The sequence below is a fragment of the Ambystoma mexicanum genome, chromosome 3p (genome assembly GCF_040938575.1).
Source record: "Ambystoma mexicanum isolate Mex_15411 chromosome 3p, UKY_AmexF1_1, whole genome shotgun sequence".
In the NCBI taxonomy this organism is placed as follows: domain Eukaryota; kingdom Metazoa; phylum Chordata; class Amphibia; order Caudata; family Ambystomatidae; genus Ambystoma; species Ambystoma mexicanum.
Window position 1 is genome coordinate 958,747,853 of NC_090925.1, and position 23,342 is coordinate 958,771,194.

The following is a 23,342-nucleotide window of genomic DNA, read 5'->3' on the forward strand; positions in this document are numbered from 1 at the left end:
TTAAAATGTAATGTTCAAAGTTAGGAAGGATCTCATTAGTCTAGGGCCTAGCTTGCATATTTACCCAGTACCCAGTTCAATCCGTCCAAGGCAACCGCCGTACAGAGGAGAGCTGCCAGAGGCATCTTTCCAGGTCTCACACCCTCTCTAGGTGACAGGATTCCACCGTTTAAAGAGGGGGTGATCAATGTATTTTCTTTTGCTCTCCCTTTCCGACGTAATAATTATAATAACACTTTAAGAATGGGGGATAGTATTTCTGCTGGCTTCTGTACAATACCTCTGCCAGTCTCTCTGAAGTGTTACCTTTTCAGTATGCCTCCATTGAATAAACACTTCAGAGCAGGTTTGTGTGCATGGGCCATGTTGGCATTTATGTGACAATGGGCCTCATTACGACCCAGGCGGTAAGGGGTTAACAGCGCCGTTAACCCCTTACCGCCTAATTACGAGGTCCCTTTGCGGGTCCCTACCTTAACGGCTGGTTTTACCAGCCGTTAAGGATTGGACCCGCAAAGGGACCTTGGAGGTGATTACGGTACCGCAATTTGCAGTACCATAACTACCGCCTTCCCCATTTCCATTGAGCCCTATGGGGGCAAAAATGGGAATGAGGAAGGGCCAATGGTGAATGGGGAATTACCGCCCCGCCAACCTTGGAATGGGGCAGTAATTCCGCCATTCACCATGGCGGAATCGGTAAAATACCGGCGGCAACCATGGCGCTAGTAGCGCCATGGTTACCGCACGGGTCGTAATGAGGCCCAATATGTGCATGTAAGTTGTAAGGTGATTTGAGGGTGCATCTGACAATCTCTTGATTTTATATGTCCTTATCTCCCACCGCCTATCTCCTGCGCCACCTAGCAGCAGTGTGCCCAGAAGCTTCTCTTCCCCCCTTACCCCACAGCAACCATGAAGGGTACTTTGCTCTGTGTTCCATCCGGAAATACACTGGAATGGCTGCCTGGAAGAGGTAATCTATGCCTCCAAGGTGAACGCCCGCAGCATTCTGTGACTGGATGGGTGTCTTTAATAATCACTGCTTAGTACTAAATTGAATAAAGGTCCCACTCATCTTGAACTCACCCTTAACCTTCCCTCGCACAATAGACACTGCTGGGATTTTGGAACACAGCCGCAGTATCAGTGTCAACAATGCTACTTTGTGCCTGCATTGCAGCCCAAGTTGGTAGCAATCCCTCCACTGCCGGGGTGAACCAATCCCCTCAATTTCAACTCCTTAACATGGGAGTGTTTTAAAAAGAAAACAGTCATGAATTTGCATGGTATAACAATTGCTTGCATAACAATGGCCCTCTTAATGCTTACAACTGAGGAAGAGATTGCAACTTTCTGCAGGTTCAAGGCTGAACACAGTGTTTGCCAAGATCTGATCTGTTAATGGCACTGATCTCTAAATGCAGACCGAGAAGTTCTACACTGGGTGGAACATGCAACGCAAATAGGTCTGGGTAATTTATAGAGTGAGTCTGGGATGTGAGGTACCTACCATGAAAAAATAACATATTTCATATGGATAAGGAGAACATCCCCAGAAAGTCCATGAAAGCTTCCCTTCCTTAGAAGAAGATTAAGGTCCCCTGTGTCACTGAGTGTATTTTACTGTGACGTTTCTATAAAAGTTGGAAGACATTAATACCGGGTACAGTACTGTATGTATGTGTTCTGTATGCAGGGTGAGCCCAATTTTGTTTTGCATATCCACCAAGGACTATACTTCAGAAGTCATCATCATTATTGATGGTGTCCTCTACCTTGTTTTAAACTCCCCTGTCCCAAAAATCCCCATACCTTTCAGTGGAATCGACTTCCAGCTAAAATATGGGACCCCTACCATCACCACCCAAAACAATTTGACCACACTCTCCAGTCTTCTCTTACTCTGTGTACTGTACCAATCGTGATAACATTCCCATTACATTAACATGCTTTATTCTTGTGTTCCTTAGTGCCAACCCCTCAGCTGCCCGCACCAGGTATAGACCTCACATGAGAAAAGGCCATGCAACTCTTATCCCAAGGCATAGAAGACTATGCCACTGGATGTCACTGTCAAGAGGGACAAGGAGCTAGGCCCTGAACAACCTGCTCATGAATTCAGTGATTGAACAAAGTAGCAGGACGTGTAAGAGGTCCATCATTTCAGTGTGCAAGTACTTTGCATGATGTAGCAGGATTTTTGGGAGCCTGCAAAAGAGCCATTTAGCCGCAGTGATGTCCCTGTCTCCCACACTGCAGGATGCAGAGGAATGTCCATACATTGTGCAGCCAGCGGTGGCATTTGCATCTCTAAACAACCTCTGTCCCTTTCTATAGAGAAGGGATATGGGGAGCTGGCTGCACAATGAAAGCAATATAGATGAATACAGGGGTCCCCTCTGGCAGGGTCGGACTGGGATAAGAAATAGGCCCGGACACTGAAAAAAAAGTGGCCCACCCCTCGCCTCACAAAAGTGGCCCACCCCTCGCCTCAAAAAAAGTGGCCCTCAAGCCATCATCTGTGAATCGTGTCAATTCACGACTTTACAGAAAATGCTACTTATGGAGCGTTCATGAGTTTCCCACATTACATCACAGCTCATAAAATATCGTAACTTTGCATACAAGAATGGATCACGATATGTATCATTAATATCTGTGTGTATAGATCCATATTGTCAAATTACTGTGAATGCAAGCAATCGTCCAAGGCCAAATGATAATATGTTATTGTATAGCACTTACGCTTAAGCTCTTTTTTATAGAACAAATTTGCATACAATATCACCCAACCTGTGTTGGTACTCATTTATCGACCTAAGAAGGATGAAAGGCTGAGATGTACTTGCTGGGATTCACACCTGCAGATCGAACACACATCGCAGTAGCGAGCGCTCAACCCACTGAGCTATCATATCGGATATAGTAAAATGAGCAATTATTATTTGGTGATACTGACAAAGCCTCACACAGTTTTGCAGCTGTTCAAACTGGTATACATTTCTTACATTTTACAGACAGTTCTCTGCTTAGCTTGTATAAAGATGCTTTTTATATTCTGCAAATTTTGAACAAGCAAGGTCCCTTGCACACCTTACTAACATGGGGCTGCCGGCCGCGGCATAGCATCAATCACAGTACCTCTTGGCGCCAGTAGAAACCAATTCTCCAAGGACAGCGCAAAAACATTTTCTTTTTCTTTAATCTCCAAAGGTATCCCGAACTCCAGGGAAGCCTCTTCTCGAGTACGCCTCTTACGCCTGTCACTTCTTCTTTACTGTAAGGTTCCATGTGCGTCGCCACGCAAAGAGCGTTAAGAGGGCCCTTCCTCTAACGAAAGGAACTCCTGCTTGCCTGCAGTCGAAGGATCGCCAATGGTGCCGGGCTGTCCTTGGGTTCCAGCAACGGCAGGCTCCAGTGTAATACAAAACACTGGGAGGGATCAGGCCGGGCTAAGGCAGCTCCGCCCAGCATTGCCGCTCCCTCCCAGTGTTTTGTAACACTGACTGCTGCTGGCGCCAGGGTGTCGCGGCCGGGCCGCGGCAGTTGGCCGCCGGCCCGCCGCATTTATCAAAGAAAGGTAACACTTCAGTGTTACCTTTCTCTGCATCTGCGGCGGGCTGGCGGCGGCGGGCGCAGGGCTGCAATTGCAAAGGATCTGTAAGTTGCTTACTTACAGATCCTTTGCAACTTGCATCCATCCGTCCGGCGAGGCTGAGGCCCTGGGGGCTGGTTCCTGAAGTGTGAAGGCTTCACAATGAAGCCCATGCCTGGGCCGAAACCGGCCCACATGGTCTTCAGGAACCGGCCCCCAGGTCTCCATCCATGATTTTGCATCGGCCACGGGCCGATGGGCCGACGACCCAATCCGACCCTGCCCTCTGGTGAGGAACTGGAGGAGCAACAACCCCTGGCCGCTATTCAGGCCTTCCATATCATCCGTGCCAGTACTTACCAGTATCACTTCTCAAAATGAGTATATGCCACCCTTACAGTTCCCCCTTCCTCCTCTCAACACACTGGCCACCTGACATAAATGCATAATCCCCCTTGACAATATTTCCAATAACTATTTCCTGTACACCACCACTGTCCTGTGTACCAGGCATAGGCACACTCGTTACTTTGAATGTTCCTTCTACCTCCCTATCCCTATTGCTGGCCAAGATAGCAGATATTTCTGACGCTCACCCAGAATTCTGAGGATGAAGAGCACCAGACATACATCACTGGCTACCCACTGAGGACATTACTGTGTAGAATGAGAAAGTTACTGATAGAATCTACAAACACTACCTGGGTGAGATGGTCTGTATTCTATTAAAATATTTGGTGAGTGTACAAGGGTATAAGGAATGGTTCAATATAGATATTTTTGTTGGCCAATAGGCATCACTGCATCTTCATTTGATCACCACATGTCTGTTCTTTGTCCCCCTAAGGTTGATAGGGGATCATGATCAGCACTACAAGAATAAGATATAATACTTGGCTACCATTCGACCGCTCCCCATGTGAGAAGCTCACGCCCCTCCACTTAATGAGGCAAACCTGTGTCTTCACTTCCATCAAATATACATGAAGGGCTCCATTAGCACATCCCCAACGCTATTATTAGGTCACAAAATAGTATTCTCCCCGACTTACCACTCATCAGATAGATGGTAAATCATGTATTTATTTTTCTATTTACCTATTTATAATGAAATTCATTTTGAGCCAATAGATGTAACTAAAACATAAAACAAACAGTACAGCCTTATGTGTTCTCTTAATGCATTTAAGCACAGGTGCTGGGCAGTTCTGTGAAAAATCCAAAAAAGGGCAATCCACTTGACACTGATAAATATCTAAAGACACAATGCCATAGAGAAGAGCAGAATACATCTGCTCCCATGTGCAGCATCCTCAGTACACAGGGGTAGACACCCTTCAGCTACCCAAATGTTCTGATCTATAGCTTCCATTAGACCTAGCCAGCATAGTCAAGGGTACGGAAACATGGAAATTGTTGGCTAAAACATGTAGCAAGCAAAAGCTGTCTGCCCGTTCTGTCTAGTAAACCATTCTTAGTGTACTATCTTCCAAACCGAGACTCATGAAGCTCTGAGATCCCACTACCACTTCTGACATCCCCTACCTAAAACACAGTTAATTGTACAGAATCAATAGACATTGAAAGATACAGTGGAGGGGACTTCCCCTTAACCCTGTCCTCATACAACCATTGAGTAAAACATGACATACATATTGAATCCTCCACTGCCACACTAACATTGCTCTGAGATACCACCCAACATTTCAGCTCTCTGTAGCCGCTATAAAAGAAAGCTATTATAGACCAACTATCTACATTTAGTGCTATCTATTCATAATGGCAGAATACACTGGTTGCCAATCAGGCCAGCTCATGGGTAGTTTGATAGTTATGCATCCAAAGTGAGGATGACTAATATGTATACCATTGCCAGTTGTACATGTTAGTACATGCTAACGTCACATTATAGGCAATCTGGAAAAAGGAATAAACTGTGTCGTTCAGTTTGAGAGTGCTCTTCAACTACATTATCACATAGAAGGGACATTTGCGATTTCTTACACAGTATGTAATGATAGGTTTGTCAAAGTGGATGTGGGGCCTCATTACGACCCTGGCGCTAAGGGATTACCGGTACCGGTAAGGGTACTGGACCTGGTAATCCCTTAGCGCCTGATTACGAGGTCCCTTTGCGGGTTCCCACCTTAACGGCTGGTTTTACCAACCGTTAAGGAATGGACCCGCAAAGGGACCTTGGTGCTAATTACGGTACCGCAATTTGCGGTACTGTAATTACCGCCTTCCCCATTCCCATTATGCCCTATGGGGCAAAAATGGGAATGGGGAAGGGCCATGGTGAAATGGGGAAGTACCGCCCCGCCAACCTTGGAATGGGGTGGTACTTCCCCATTTCACCATGGCGGACTTGTTACAATACCGGCAGCAACCATGGTGCTAATAGGGCCATGGTTTAGCGCTGGTGTTGTAATGAGGGCCCGGGTGTCATAGTGGTACAATATCAGTGAAGAGCTGTGAAAGTTAAGACAAGAGTGTAGACAACATTTACACAGCATAATGTGTACATTGCAAGATGATGGGAGGTAATTACTACTGCATCACATTTATATTATGGCACTGCTTGTACTATGCGGGTGTCAGGGAATGTTTAATGACAACAGGAAGCACTGCATGGTCCTATAATACTGACTGAAGAATCAACCTGATGTTGTATTTATTGTTTTATTGATTTGGCAAACAATTATTGGAATCAAATATGTGTAGACTGAATACATTCATGGGTATTCAGGCTCACATGTTCGCATAAGCCTCATTCTGTAGAATGATCACAGGAAGGGCCATTTTCACATCACCACCATAGCAAAAGTTCTCTGAAAGTGCCTTGGGACAGAACATTGTGATGCCTTAGAATAGCCCAGTCTTATTCATTACATAGTGAACATGATGCAACTAACTCTTAAGCTACACCAAGACCATTTCAATTGGATTTTGGTTTGGCATCTCAGTAAGAGTCCTGAGAAATGAAGGCTATGGATCTCCATGAATGGCATAGCTGAGTGTATTTGGGTTGTTATGCATATTGGTGCGTAGTTTTATGATACCTGTGGCATAGAACAGGTGGGCCATTACCCAAAGGCAATGTTAGCAAGTGTTAGACCACCTTAAGAATCATAGTATTCTTAATAGCTGGCAATAAGGTTAAATGTCAGGATTCGGTACAGAATCAGCTCTTTTAGATCTGAAGTCCAACATGATGAAAATGATAAGTGACGGTCAAACCATGTTACTGAGGGTGTTGGACCCCTTGGCTGCATTTAATTTAGTTGAAAACCCTCTTCTATTAAAAAGATTACACAAAGTGACCAGGCGGTGTCCTGGATGCACTCTTTTCTGGAACATAGAACGATTAGGGCGTGTAGTGGTATAGCTGAGGCCAGTCCAGTCCCATTGCCATATGGGGTGCCACAGGGTGCGTGCCTGTCGCCATCCTTGTATAACAGCTTTAGAGCTCCACTATTCCAGATGTTAGAGGAGAGGAAATCTGCTTATCTAATTACACTGATGACAACCAGTGTCTACTTCCATTGACAGGGAATTATCTGGAAGACACAAGAGCAGTCAATGAGATCTACAGTCTCATCCAGGATTGGATGCGGGACAGTGGGTTGGCGCTGAATCATGATAAAACGGAACTCATGGTTATAGGCACCAGCCCCAGACTGAAACATGTTAGTGTAGATTTAAAACAATTTCAGATTGCGGATTGTAAAATAGCAACAAAGGACAAGATTAAGATGTTGGGGGTCATCTTGGAACAACATCGTAATATGGAGGCACAGGTTAGCAGCCTGGTATCCTCATTGGCCTACTTTATAAGTCTCCTCTCTCATATTGGCTCTTATCTATCACCAAAATGTCGTGAGATGGCAGCAATAGCGATCATGGGAGCTAAAATAGATTATTGTGTTAGCTTATTGACTGGGATTGGGAAAGGAGATGTGGCTTATTTGCAAGTAATCCAGAACAGTACTATTCGTGCCATAGTTGGGCTTAACACATTTCAGCATGTTTCTGAAGTCAGGAGGAGCCTTCATTGGCTACCTATAAAGGCAAGAATTGAGTTCCGATCACTTACTATCACCTATAAATGCCTGGAAGGGTCGTATCAGGACTACTTGGCAGAGAGGCTTACTAAGAAAAAAGAAGTGAAGAACCTGAGATCAAGTAATTCCAATTCACTTGAGGTGCTGTGAGTCAAGTTGGCCTTGGTGAAAAAATGGGTGGCTGCTCCGGAAAGTTGGAATGCTATGCCTTCGGATCTGAGAAGATGTGAATCCTTCAATAAAACTCCTGTTCAGATAGGGGCAGATTGATGGGTTTAGACTGTTGTTGGGAACTGTGCTTATGTTGTTTGTGTTGTCTAGGTCATCTTCAGGTGAATTATGTTTTGTCTCCCAGATATGGACTTTGACCAGATGTGTGGGCTGTGGTTTACTATGCTGGTGTCCCCTGTGTGTTGAAACATTCAAGTGTGATAGTTTTTCCATTGAAGAACATTCCTGCAAGCCCTTGCCTGCCTCTATCCAGTGTTTTGTGTGCAACACCCACTTCACCTTATTCACATCACGGTTCATAAGTGATGGCCTAGCACATACTAAACAACAGACCATTAATGTGAACATGCTAAAGCTAAACTTGCACTGCCCCCAGACCATTTTAGTGGTATTAAGCTCTGCGCACTCAGTGGTTCTGTAAAATGAAGGCCCTGGCTTTCCATGAATGGCCCAGCTGCGGGATGTTTTGGGTTGTTGCGCATAATTATTCATAATGTTCTAGTGTTCTATGCATCAAATATTTTCACATCTGGGCCCACACCCCACAGACAGTTCCACCCCTAGTCACAAGCATTTGACTATGATTGTCCTATTTGCGGGTGTGTGCTTTGTGAAAAGTTCGGAACTGCATTTTCAGCTCACCTAGGAACTTTGAAGCTGAAAATGTACCCTTGCAAAGCTCCTACACCTATTCTTCCTCATAATCCATTAACAATCTAACACACAGCACATACTTGGAAGAATATTAGCAAAACTGCTATTTATCTTTAAAATGGCATCTGCTATTGTTATTCCTCCTCCCCAAGAGCCACCACCACGCTGCAGAACCTACACAACAAAAGAAGCGCAGTACTTCAAAAGACAATGGATAGGACCAAGAAGATGAGGTAGGGGAAGTGCCTACCTCTAGCACCCAGAGAGGATCATGTGTGTGGCAGTTCTTCACCACTATTGGGAATGTACCAAAGGCTAAAGTTACCAAAGTGAAATGCACTGAGTGCAATGTACTCAGTCGCAGACTACCTGGACAGTACTCCTACGAGACCACCTCCATGCGCCGCCAAACCAAATCTAACCACCACAATGCTCTCAGAAAGGTTGTTCCTTTCTTAGGAAGTAGTAGCCTGTCTTCCCCCACCTCATCTTCCTCAACCAATACTGTAACCACACAGCCTACTTCTGTGGGACACAAAATCCCACCAGTTACCTCGCAAGCGATAAAATACGCTATTGATCCATATCTTTTGAAAACAACAGTAGTCTGTATATACTACCACACACCACTCTGCAGGGGCGAGCAATTTTGAAGTGCTTTTGAAGCGGTAATCAGGGAGCATGACAAACACTGCCCCTACCTTAAATGTAACACATGCGCAATGTCTTCCCCAGTCCACCTGCCCCTACATATTTGTGGTTGGTGCCTCTTCCCTCATTTCCCTCCCCACCTTAACCTCTGACCTCTCCTGCAAAAAAAATCACAGTTACAAAATAGAACTAAAAAGAATAATCTTATACACTCCATCTACTTTACATTTCTCAGTAAAGTAGTTAAACTCAATAAGATTCTCCAACATTTGCAATAGCATTTTGTGAGATGATAATGGAAATAATAGACAATTGTATACTAGAGAAAAATATAAAAGGACAGAAACAATTTTCTGTCCCAAATACTTTTCTCTAGCATACACTAAGGACCATAATCGATGGACCTTTAAAACTATCTGCGGTCTCGACAGTACATTTTCCACACCTTGGATCGTTAAAAGACCTGGAAGGCACATGCACACCATCACACAGGGCAGGGATGGTGCCTTTTTAATTTTATATTTGTAACACTCCCTCAATGCCTGCTTTCAAAAAGTCACACATCCATACACCAATCACTTCCAAAAACTGTACATATAACCCTATCACCATATTAAGGTTCCACACAGAAACTGCCACTTAACAATCTTCTACAAATCTTTAGCATCTGCATTTCCCTTATTAATACAAACAAATAATACACAGTGCTCCTATAAATCCACATATGCATTGTGCAGCGAGAGAAGGCATAAATAGAAAGGGCAGTACAGATGGGCAAGTGCTCATGAGAACCCAGGAGGGAAATCCCAAGGGATGCCAAGGTAGGAAGCCACTGGCTAACTACTGGAGCAGAGGAGTCCCAAGGGTGAAATGCATCTTAACCGTAACATCCCTTTAACAATGTTTTTTCTGTCAATTCAATAGGTTTTTATAAGTGAAAATGTTTCATGGTGTTACATCACTGTATGTATAAGTTATTAGTAATTCCTCTTTTCATATTTATGAAAGAACTATAAACCTCCTTTAACATATTTTTTGCAACACATACTTATGTTTGTTGTTATCAGCAGCGCATGCTAGCTATGCAAATCATTGTCCAATTGCCTACGGCATCAGGCTCAACCATGAGCCCAGCCCAACAAAACCACCCCTATTATTCACTCCACCTACCTTGCATCCTAGCTCAGTATCCACTCTACACTAATAGTGTAACCAATGGCCAGTGCTCATGGCTAGCAGCCATGGTCATTCTCCAAATCCATGGGGCATGGGCTTTGGACGCATTCCCCAATAAGCAAATCAGAGTACAAATTTGCATTTGCCGAGGGCCAGGCCTACTACCCAGACACGAAAGTATATCACTATTTTTTCTACACTTTAGAAAAATAAAATACAAGACATATTTCCAAAAACATGCTTTCAGGTCCTTGCTAATGCTCGTCACGCAGGTTTGTTGTAATCTAGTCCACCACTGCAGGCTGTAACAGCAAACCGATCATTTTCTCCCATTCACACCTACCCCTTCGGCCATGCAGCATGCCCCAATGAGCAAATTACAGTACACATTTATTCTTGCTGATGGTCAGGCCCATTGCCCAGGCCCCAATGTTATATCACTGTGTTGTGTGCTTGCACTTTCACAGTTTCCCAAAAATAAAATACAGCACATTTTTGCAAAACCATGCTTGCAAGTTCTTGCTGACCCTCCTTTTGTATATTTGCTACAATCCCTTTGAGCATTTCAACCTGTACCCATGAGCAGAATTTCTTTTCCCATCCAAGCCTATCCCAAATTCGAAAAACATTACCACATAGCCGGTCTCTGGTGGCCCTGGCCACTTTAACCCCATTGTCGGTCCCTCGTCGTCATGGCCAGGAACCAGATTGTCCCGGTCATGGCCTTTCCCAATGATCCGGACAATCTGGCCACTGCCCAATGTCACAGGCTATACCTCACTCACCAAAGGTAAATCACTATGTATGTACCTACATCATGACGCTTTTCAAAAAGTAAAACACAGGCACATTTGCAAAACCATAATTTCAGGTCCTTGCCAATGTTCCTTCCACAAGTTTGCTGCAAATCTGCACACGTTGTACTTTTTGAAAAGTGTCAAAATTTGTACATAAAATAGTCATATAACTTAGTCCCCACTTGACAAAATCCATTCAGACTTTGAACAAACATTCAAGGTTGGATCTATAATCTTTCTGAAAACCTTTGTCCACATTCATCAAATGGCAACAAAGTTATAAGCCATCTCAGAATGTTGAGACTCCCCTTCTAATGTTGCCCCCTCTTGACAAAATCCCACCAAACATTTATATCTCGGTCTAAAATCATTTTGCAAACTTTTGTCCGGATTCATCAAATGGCACCTAATTTATAAGCCTTTAAAATATTTTGGGAACCCCTTCTAAGTTTGTTCCCTCTTGGCAAAACAGCACCACACTTTCCAAAACCATTTCCAGACAGGTCTAGAATACAATTCCAAAAATTCATGCAGTTTCATTGAGTGGCGCCAAAGTTTAAAGTCATCCAAAAACTGCTTTTCACCTACCCTGTAATTCAGAAATAAGCATAGATGCACCCGACCATCTGACATGTTTGTGGTCATCACAGGACTGCCCCGGACATGCAGACTGTTCATGGACATCAGAGATGAAAAGCCACCAATTTTTTGGGCTTTTTAAGGCCATATCCCATTGTCATCACCCCTCAACTCCCAAGAGATTGTTTCATTAGTTTAACAGGTGAAATGTTGTGTTTTTTAGTATGTTTTTACTGCGATGTTCGCGGACAATGGGCGCTGTCCACAAATCCAACATGGAGGGTGCTTAAAAAAATCAGATGCAACTTATGCTTTTCACCATCCAATCAGTGGGCGTGCCCCATGTCCACGGACATCATGCTGCCCTCTGGACCAATCAGAGGTCCGTCCGTGGACCGAACAGGGAAGTGGGTCTGCGGTACCGTCATGCCCACTGGGCAGGAGCCCAGTGCTTCACTTCATGCAGGGTCCCAATGGACCCAGTCTTGGCGCCTATGGCACCAAGCTCATTTCAAAGTGTGCATGGCACACAGAACACCAAAGGCACGTGCAGCAAGGCCGGGTGGGGCCCTATTATCACAGGGAAGGCACATGCAGAAGACAGAAGGAGGAGCAAGGTGGGGCCACAAGGCGGGGCCTAAGGGGAGTGGCTGGGGCCAGGCTATATAAATCGGTCCCACCCGCATACTGGTGATTCGCGTTAGTTTGCTGAGAGCAGCGTAATGCTTACTGCCATTCAGATTACTCTTACCTGATTCAGCACGTGCACCTTCAGTCTCCGTAACGCTCCAGCACCTATCTGGTTCAACACGTGCATCTCCAGTCTCCGGTTACCTCGACCATCTTACCTGGATTCAGTCACACCATCGCCGTAAACACTGCCATCTGCTTTCCACTCTGCAGTCGCTGCGCACGCCTTACCTGAAGTCACACCATTGTCGGAAGCACCGCCATCTGCTTCCCACTCTGCAGTCACTAAGCACGCCTTACCTGAGGCCACACTATCACTGGAAGCGCTGCCATCTGCTCACGACTCTGCCGAAGCCACATTCATTTTAACTGCCTTCCGGAATCCTCTGCAGGTACCGCCCAGCATACTTACCTGTTCCGAATTCCACCAACACGGGGCCTTCATCGGGTGCAGCCTCCACATGGATCTTCATCTCCGGCAGACAGTAGGAATCGGACACCACTCACCAGCCATTGCTGACATGCCGCGCCTGCGAAGAAAATAAGAGACACAAGGTGCAGCTTCTGAAACTGACTACTTACCAGTGGTGGGGGCATCCGGAGTAGACTCTTTTCTCCATCACGCGCTCCTGGGTCATCTTCATCACTACAGGGGAGAGAGAACAATATACCGTTACGAACAATATTCCTTGGGACAGTATTGTTACAAGAATACGGACAACAATCATAGTCACAATCATAGTCATAAAAACTTACCGTCAAGACGGAATGGTCGCAGATGGTCTGGACCTCCACAATTTGGACCAGTGACGCAACTAGGTCCATCCGCAGCAGCCCTGCTGAAGGAAAGCAGGACGGAGAGCTCATCCTTACGTACAAACAGGTGAGCCTGCATGGGTAAACTTCTACGCACTACATTTTGGCACGAAAGGGCAGGGTAACTGAGACTCCAACACGCTATCCTCACTGCCTCTCATCTTATAGCAGGAACAGGCCCAGCCTTCCGGACCCACAGAAAGACAGCAGTTGGGGGGGAGAGAAGCGACCTGAGGGAGCCAACTCCGGGGAGGGCTCCAACCGTGCCCCAATGCCCCCGCAGAGACCAGATGAGCGTAACAGGTACCGAACCCAGATACCACAAACTTTTTTTTACCTACTTGTTGCCTGTTTTAAAAAGGACTACAAATGTACAAAAGCATTCTTTCAGGAACAAGCTGCCACACCTGCCGCAAATTTGGTGAAAATCCATCCAGCAGTTTAAGCTGTAAGCGTGAGCAAAATTTGTTTTCCATTGCATCTATGGGAAAATCCACACATATTGGGACCCCCCTATAACGTTGCCCCCCTGCACTAAACCTCACCAAACTTCGCAGAATCAATCTGACTGGGCCATATCCTTTTTTGCAAAGTTTCATGTGGATTGGACCAAGGGGGCCGACCGTTATAACCTGCCCAAAAAGTGCTATTCCTATGGGTTGAGTAACTTAACCATAACTACAAGGCCGCTACCGCAGGCCCTGTAATATATATGTATAGATGTGTGTGTGTGTGTGTGTGTGTGTGTCTATATATATATATGTATATATATATATATATATATCAATGAAAACACTTTGTTAAAGGGACGTTATGGTTACAAGTAAAACCGAAAACCCCCTGAAATTCACCAGTTATGGTAAGCTAAGCAACCATAACTCGTGCCACCACCGTGCACTGCCAGGTGGTTTTGTTCACTAACAGTCATAATATTAAAATTGAAAAAGGTGCTATATATCTAGACGTTAGGGTTTGGTCTCAGCTCATGGTGCAACTAAATGGGGAAATGAGCAGGCCTCAAACACACAATTCATTTGTATACATGAAGATAAACTTTAATGTCATTAACATTTTATGATGATGCTGTTTCTTTCTTCCTTACTTTAGTTTCCCTGTATGTGCCTCTGATTTGTATGCATTGTGGTCTTCCTTTCCTCTCCTTCCCACAGAAGCTCACTGTCTCCAGAGCTCTGGTTCTCTCTAGGCTTGACTATTGCAACAGCCTCTTTCTAAACCTGCCTGCCTCTACTCTCCGCCCTCTGCAACTTTTCCAGAACAGGACTGCGAGACTTGTCCTTGCCCTCAAGCCCAGGGATCGTATCCCTCCAGGACTGAGATCTCTGCACTGGCTCCCAGTGGCTGCGAGGATTAAGGTCAAATCCCTCTGCATCGTTCACAAGGCCTTCTGGGGCCTGGGGCCTCAATACCTTCAACTCTCTCTCCCTAAATATCTTCCTTCTCGAGCTCTCCGCTCATCCGCCTCCAACTCCCTCAGGGTCAGTCGCTTCTCCAAGCAACGAGTTGGTAGTAGATCTCTTTCTTCGGCTAGTGCCTCCCTCTGGAACAGCCTCCCTGCCTCCCTTAAACTCGAGGAGAACCATCTCTGGTTTCGGAAGCATCTCAAAACCTCTCTCTTTGCTTTTGCTTTTTCTCCTCCTCTGCTCTGCTGACCTCCTGGCTGTAACCGGAACTGCACTGGCTACCTGGATATCCTCTGATCTCGGGCCCAGGTCCCTCCCCCGCCAGCGTCACACACCTGCACTGCCCACCTGGCTACCCCCGCACTTGGGGACTGTTTCTGTATCCCTACAGTCCCCCTACCAGCCCTTGACACCTGATGTATGCACTTGCCCATGCACTTGCCACATGCTGGCCGTTACTTATCTATTGTTAATTGTTTTATCTATTCCCATCTGTCCCTGCCCCCTTCCCACGCACTTGCGCAAGCTGAATGACAACTGGACTAGTAGGATCGTTGTCTGTCCTCCCTTTGTTCCCCTCCCTTGCCTCGTCGCGCCTTGAAACATTTTGTATAGGCACATCATAAATGCCATATCATATCATGTCATCATATATCATATCATTCATATGTATTGTTTGCACCAGCACAAGTGTTGTAAGTCTTGAATTGTTAGCTAATTATTACATGTTTAACATTACTCATAAGGTAGCATTCATTATTGTACTATCCAAAATTACAAGATTATAAATAGTGTACTTCTATGGTGCATGCTGCAGTCATTGCCTATGTTTATATATGATTAGGTTTCTGTATTAACAACAACACTCCAATACAATGATTTTAGATGAGTACATTCTTTAATAGATTAAGTAGTTCACGATAGGTCTCCCGATCACCCCTGACATCTTGGTACCAACAATATAAACATTGGGACTTTTCATCAAAATGTATTTCACACCTGATGTCATCAGTGATGTCATCAATGACATTTTTGATGTCATCTTTGATGTCCTGGGTGTTAGTCATAGGTTTTTATTAGTGCAACTTAACCATAACGTCCCCTTAACAAAGTTTTTTCATTAAATTTCGTAGGTTTTTATTAGTGCAACTTAACCATATCGTCCCCTAAACAATTTTTTGTCATTGAATTTCATAGGTTTTTATTAGTGCAACTTAACCATAACGTCCCTTTAACAAAGTTTTTTCATTGAAAATCATAGGTTTTTATTAGTCCAACTTAACCATAACATCTGTTTAACAAAGTTTTTTCAGTGAATTACATAGGTTTTTATTAGTTGAACTTAACCATAACGTCCCTTTAACAAAGTTTTTCAGTGAATTGCAAAGGTTTTTATTAGTGCAACTTAACCATAACATCCCCTTAACAACGCTTTTTCAGTGAATTACATGGGCTTTACCAGTGTGTGCTATTTTTCTACAACTTACTAATATCATACTTATCCAATATAGCAATATTTGTGTCCAATTTACAAAGTGTCACCTTAAAACTCTACCATTTCCCACATTCTAGAATCATTTTTAACACTTCTATACACTTTTTGCAACTATTTCAACTAGTTTTGCATCTGTAGACGTCTACGAACATTTGAATTCATTGCGGACCTTCCGGTCAGTGCCACATGACCATACGCTGGCGCGTGGCATGATGACGTGTCCGAGAACCCATCCGCGCTTCATGATAAGATCCGTGCTACGCAGATATTTTGGAACTGTATTTTTTCTACTGATCTAGGAACTTTCAACTTCAAAATTTCCCTTGCACAGCTCCAACACCTATTCCTACTCATTATCCATTAACAATCCAGTACACAGTACATACTTTTAGCAAAACTACTATTTATCTTAAAATGGCATCAGCTAGTGCCATCCCTTATTCCCAAATGCCACCACCAACACTATATAATCAAGGAGCATGAGAAACACTGCCCCCTACCTTAGAAATAACACACACGCAACATTTTCCCCTGTCCACCTACGCCTCCATATTAGTGTTTGGTGGCTCTTCCCTCATTTCCTCCCCACCTTTCGTTCTTAGCTCTCCTGCCAAAAAAGAATACATCCAAAAATAACAAAAGAAATGTTCCTTTAGGAACCACCTTTCACAGTTAAAAAATAGAACTAAAAAAACATATAGACTCCATCTACTTTATATTTCTCAGTTAAGTTCATAAACTCAATAAGATTTTCCCACATTTCCATTTGCATTTTGTGTTATGCTAATGGCAATATTGTGACGTTCATCCTCCGTTCCAGGGACTGGAACAGTGGATAACGGGCCGGCAGCCCAAGTTATCAGCCCAAGTGAAGCGAGGGTGGATAACGAGGTCACTGGACCATTATCCCCCCATTCCAGCCACTGTAATGGGGGATGAAGGCCATTAGCACCCTAGGTTCCCAAAGCGGGAACCCGAGGTGCTAAAAGCAAGGATTTTTCTACCTACACCAGGACGCCTGCAGCCTGCGGTGTCCTGGTGTAGGAAGGAAAATCCTTTTCCAAGATGGCCACCATGGAAAGGGAAGGTGGGGTTTCATAGAGGCCCTCTCTTCATTTTCCATGGAAGCCTGTAGAAGGCAAAAAGAGAACCCTATGACCTTATTACCACAAGCACATTTTTCTTCCCTTTCAAATCTTTCCCAATTTCTAATAACTTTACCACAAAGCCACTCCCATGTGGACATCGCCACTTTAACCCCATGTGTTGTCCCTCGTGGTCATGGCCAGTAGCCAGATTGTCCAGATCATGACCTTATTCCATGACCTGGACAATCTGGCCACTGCCCATGGCCACAGGCTACAGCTCAGTCACCAAAGATATATCACTATTTTTTGTACCTACATTATGACACTTAAAACACAGGCACATTTGAAAAACCATGTTTTCAGGTCCTTGCCAATTCTCCTTACACAAGTTTGCTGGAAATCCACCCATGTTTTATTTTTTCAAAAGTGTCAAATGTATGCACATACAATCATCATATAACCTAGCCCCCACTTGACAAAATCCATTCAGACTTTACGAAAACATTTATATCTAGATCTATAATCTTTTTCCAAACCTTTGTGTAGATTTGTCAATGGCACCACATTTATAAGCACTTACAATATTTTGGGACCCCCCTCTAATTTTGCCCCCTCTTGACAGAATCCCCCCAAACATCGAAAAAATATCTAATCTATTATCAGTTTGCGAAATTAAGTGTAGATTCGTCAAATGGCACATCATGCATAAACCTTTACATTATTTTGGGACCCCCCTCTAATTTTGCCCCCTCTAAACAGAATCCACCAAACTTATTCGGAATCAGGTCAGTAATATAATTGCAAAATTTAATGCAGTTACATTGCCTGGTGCCAAAGATATATGCCATCCAACAACTGCCCCCAAACATCTGAAGTGTCCCCGAAATTCTCAGGACTGTTCGCGAACATCTGAACTGTTTGCAGACTTTCACGGCAAAAAACACCTGTTTTTTTGCTTCTTGCAGCCATATCCCATCCCATCCTCGTCACCCCTCACCTCCCCAGAGATTATTTGATACATTTGACAAGTGCAATGTTGTGTTTGTTACCATGCTTTACCAAGATGTCCGGGGACACCGGCCTCTGTCTGCGAATCCAAGATGGCGGGCGTTTCCAAAAATCTGACGCACTTCACGCTTTTCACCATCCAATCAGCAGACACGTCCGATGTCCGCGGACACCACGTTGCCCTCTAAGCCAATCGGAGTCCTGTTCGCGGACCAAAACGGGGAGTGTGTCTGTGGAGCGGATATAGATATCACTAATTTTTTGGGACCTACTTTTAAGTTGTTTTAAAAGGAACTACTGGACAGATTTACACCAAATTAACAAAAGCATGCTTTTGGGACCAAGCCGCCGCTCCTGCCGCAAATTTGGTGAAAATCCATCCATCGGTTTGGGCTGTAGGCGTGAGCACATTTTTTCCCCATTATGTCTATAGGAAAAAAATGAATTTTGGGACTCCCCCTAAAACTTTGCCCCCCTTGACCAAACTTTACCAAACTTTGCAAAGAAGTTCGGAGTGGGCCATATACTTCTTTTGCAAAGTTTGGTGAGGATTCGTCCAGGCAGAGAGAAGTTATAAGCCGCCCAAAAAGTAATCCTCCTATGGGTTTAGCAACTTAACCATAACTACATGACTGCTACCGCAGGCCATGTAATATATATATATATATATATATATATATATATATATATATATATATATATATATATATATATATATATATATATATATATATACAAAAAAACATACACTCTTTCTCTGGTTGTAGCACTGCAAAAAACCATAGAAAATAGTGCATAAAAATGTCCAAGCACACATGACCCTGCTATCTCATGTTAAAATTCAAATCTTTATTTTAACAATAACGTGCAAACCACAATAAAGTGAGCAGAAGCAATATATTCATACTCACATGACAGACAAAGTCCATATAAGTCACTCACCCTTCTGGGTGGACTAGCGCCACGCGTTCTGCCCAATTCCTGGGCTTCGTCAGGTTGCTAAACCTCCACATCTCCATAAAACACTCACAGATATATGTAAACAGTCAAGCCACCAAGCGTGGCACGCTCCTCCGCTCAGCCTCAAAGCAACACGATCACGTGATCGCTATGCATCGGCAAAATACCTACTAATTCATCATCCATATTGGAATGATTGGATCATCTATAGACTGGTCATCGCATAATCCATGTCTAGATATATGCAATGCTAATGCATCTGCTATGAAATAATGACTGGCATATTGGATGAATTTGTCTCGCTGCAGTGGCTTGCTGTTACACATTTTAAAATCTTTCATAATTCATGTTCTTGCGCCAGTGCCCCACATGTTTTTGTAGGATTGTGTTCTGCAATAAAATTGCAGACCACTATCCCTAAACCTAGAAGCAGCGCTTATTGAAGCCTGACAGTCGACTTTCCATATCCCTTCTTTTCTATTCCATTGCGATTTGTTCTATTTGGTGTAGTACCATATCTGTCCACTACGCACAGGATGTCTGCTGAAACCTTCTAATATAGGAAAAACAAATTAAAATGTATCAAAGTGCTAGTGCATTCTAGATCAACAGACAGCATTGTGCACCAGTGTCAAACATATTTCTAAAATCAGTAACAGAGAACTTCAAACCAGCATGCCTTTGTCCATAGCCTGAAAGCAAATGATAGTCACATATATAAGGCAATAACAGTACAACCAAGAAGGTACATGAGGCTCCCACATCTCACAGAATGCAAATATGAGCATGATGTATGCTTTTATTCTTGGGAGGCAACACACTAGGACATTAAGGTGCTAATGCATATGTAATAATAAAGTGCAAGTGCAAATTATTTCTATTTCAAAGTGCTAGTGCTTTAAAGTGTCATGCAATATGTGGATAATATTAGATATTTGATGGCCTAACATTAACCCCTTCTCAAATATATAGAATATCATAGCAAACACATATTACATTACTAAAGTGAAAACGCATTGTCCTATGTGTGTGAAGATCCTCCCATTGTTTACTACTCTGTAGATCGTATGTTACATTCTATTGAAGAAACACACACATCTCTGAGTCAATATTGAGACCCTGTGGTCTTAAGGTATCAAATTTGCAAATCAAAGAGGCTTCCAGTTGCTGCAACTTCAATTCTCTATTTTCCAATCTCTTGTGTTGGGGCACATGAGCTAAGCCCAGAAATGACATTTCATTAATGTTGCCTTGATGCTTCTCTAAAAAGTGTCCTGTTAGAGGATAGGTTAGATCTCCATTTTTGATTGCCCTATAGTGTTGCAAAATGCGCAACTTCAGGTGTCCTACAGTAGAACCTATGTAATGTAAGTCACATGTACACATAACATATACAACAAATTTAGTTAGACATGTAATGTTGTTTTTATATTTCCATGTCAAACCATTACAGCTCACAAATGGTTTTCTAGATTTGAAGCTGCACATTTTACAACTAGCACACTTTCGGAAACGTGGTTTTGGTACTTTTATCAAGAACTTTTGTGGAGAAACTTTCTCAGTGATGACCATACTGGGGGATAATGAGGTTTTCAGGTTTTCAAGGTTGGAGCTTTCCGATAGGTTATACTAGGTTTTTGATCCTACCTGTGATAAGTCAGAGTCAGTAAGCAATACTTTGCAATGTTTTCTCATTATTGATTGGATGTTCTTAGCTTGATGATTAAATCCAGTAATAAATCTAATGACTTAAATAAACTTTGTCTCTCACCTTTCGCAGCTTTCTCAGAGTTTTCTGTCACAGTGCTCCTATTCGCTAGGTTCATCGCTAGGTTCCTCTAGCGATGAACCTCTGCCCAATATGTATGGCTTCTGCCTGATAATCAGAATTATTGCTGCATGCTTTCTTAGCTCTTAAAAATTCACCATAAGGAATGGAGTGTAGGGACATATGGCATTAATTCATGCAAATGCAGATGACAGTGGAAGCAACAAAATGGGTGTAAATGCTGGTACAGTGTTGTGAAAGAAGCCACTGCATAATGTGTACAGATGATAATGCTTTCAATAGCAGTGTTTTAAAATGGTAGTGTTTTAAAAGCAGCCACTGCAAAATGTGTGCAGATGACAATGTTTTCAATACTAGCCAGTAAAATGGGTGCTCATTTTAAGAATCACCCAACAAAATATGCAGTCATGTTAAAATGCAAATGGGTGCAAGTGGGAGCAAGTTAGGGATACAGGCCAGCAGGTTGGTGGCATTGGTCTAAATGCAGAAAAGACATGGGGAATTATGAAGCAGGTGAAACGCCACATTGGGTCATTAGAACAGTGGGACAGTGAATTAGCCCTTCCATGACAAAACAGAATGCAGAAAAAGACAGAGATTCAATGTGCAGTACACATATACACATTAGGTGCATTTCTATCTGCAAAGAATTGCATTGGGAAAATAACATATACAACAAACTAACTTTCTCATTAACAAAAAAAAACAGTAACTAATTAATTCTCCTGGTTAACATTGCAATGCAGTTCAGGAAACACGGACGGAAATTCCATGGAAATGAGCTGTCTTCTTGTACATTCTGAAATCTCTTTTTGTTCACTCAGGAAATAAATAGTTACATGAAGGCTCTCGTGATGTGATTGAATAGCGGAGTCAGAAGTCAGACACGTCAAGCAAAAGGCAGGGCTATTCTTGATGGACGGACAGAAAGATTAAATAGAGGCTTGAACCGAGAGCCTGGGCTTTTGCTGTTTTTCCAGCGCCACTGCTGGGTGCTGGAGGTGCACTGGCCGGCTGCAGAGAAGTTGCAGCCCTATCTGCCTGGAAGTCCCAGGCCATTCCAGAGATCGTGTGACTGGGAAAAACTTCAGGGCAGGCAGGAGCACGGAGAGGTTGCAATCATAAATTACAGCTACTTCAAGTTCGTATGTAAGTATCTGTGGAATTGAGGAGAGCGTGGATGACTGCCAATTTTCTCTGTGACTGTTTAGATAAGAATAGGGCATTATTTTTAAACAGGTTGTTTTGGGTTGTTTCATACACGGGGGACTAAAAAAAAAACGTTCTTGTAATGCATTTGTGTTTTGTTTCTCAGAGAATCGCAGATGTGCTAGCCTGTTAGTAAGAGATTATAAATGTGTTTCTTGATACATATCGCTGCCTTTTAAAGAAAAAAATATAATAACTGCCATAGCAGAAACAATGCTGGTGTTAGTGTTTCCTTTTTCACTTTGCACATCTGATGGTCATTTTTTCAGTGGGGAAAGTAACTAGGGGGTGTTGGTGTTTGCACTACAGTGATAAAATATTTACCACTTTATTTACCGCAAGGGACAAAGTCAGAGAAAAAGGGAAATATATATATGCAAGTCAGAAAGTTTTTGTGGGTATGAATGTGTTCTACCCTGCATGCTAAAAGGGGGAACAAAGCCCTTCAAGGGTTTAGGTCATTGACGTAGATAAGTCATTGACAACTCATATGCGATGTTTGTAAGTGATGTTCTCTTTTGAATGTACTAAGCCTGGGTACTTGCATATAGTCAGCCCGAAGTGTGTCATACTTATGAAGGAGGAAAGTTTGTTTTATCATAGGGCAGTGTAATAGTAGGTATGCTCACCACTAAATTATCACCGAAATGAGGTAAGGCCAATTTACCGCCAAAATGCCACGATTCCAAATTATCACCAAAATGAGGTAAGGCAAATTGACCGCCAAAATACCATGATACCAAATTACCACCAAAATGAGGAAAGGCCAATTTACCGCCGAAATACCATGATACTAAAATACCGCCAAGTTAGGTAATAGTCCTAAAGAAAAAGTGTTCCACACTGCCATCCATTTATTCAAGGGAACTAATTTTGTGAATTTAGTGTGGCGCTGTAAATTGAATTCCAATATATCTCAAATTGAAGCCACATTTCCTGAGCTGGTAAAATACCTAATGGCAAAATTATATGCACATGCGGTGTGGTCATCAGACAATGCTGTACAGTGGCATGACCGCATTTGTGGAGAAGTGCAGAAAGAATCACTGGACAGCATTTTTGAAGAGGGCAGTATAAACCAAGTGTGTCTTCTGAGGTTATTTAGAGCTACTGAGA

The 23,342-nt window shown here is 43.3% G+C and overlaps 1 protein-coding gene across 1 annotated transcript in view; it reads right to left on the bottom strand.

Annotated features, from left to right (window-relative positions):
• The window catches only part of LOC138580012 (olfactory receptor 51G2-like), an 80,857-nt gene extending 59,803 nt beyond the window's left edge, over window positions 1-21,054 (bottom strand). The window contains exons 1-2 of the mRNA XM_069650244.1: window positions 21,000-21,054; window positions 13,023-13,086 (exon numbers count right to left, since the gene is read on the bottom strand). Coding sequence (XP_069506345.1) covers window positions 13,023-13,086; window positions 21,000-21,054 — 119 coding nt within the window. The remainder of the gene's footprint in view (window positions 1-13,022; window positions 13,087-20,999) is intronic.
• Window positions 21,055-23,342: the final 2,288 nt, after the last annotated feature.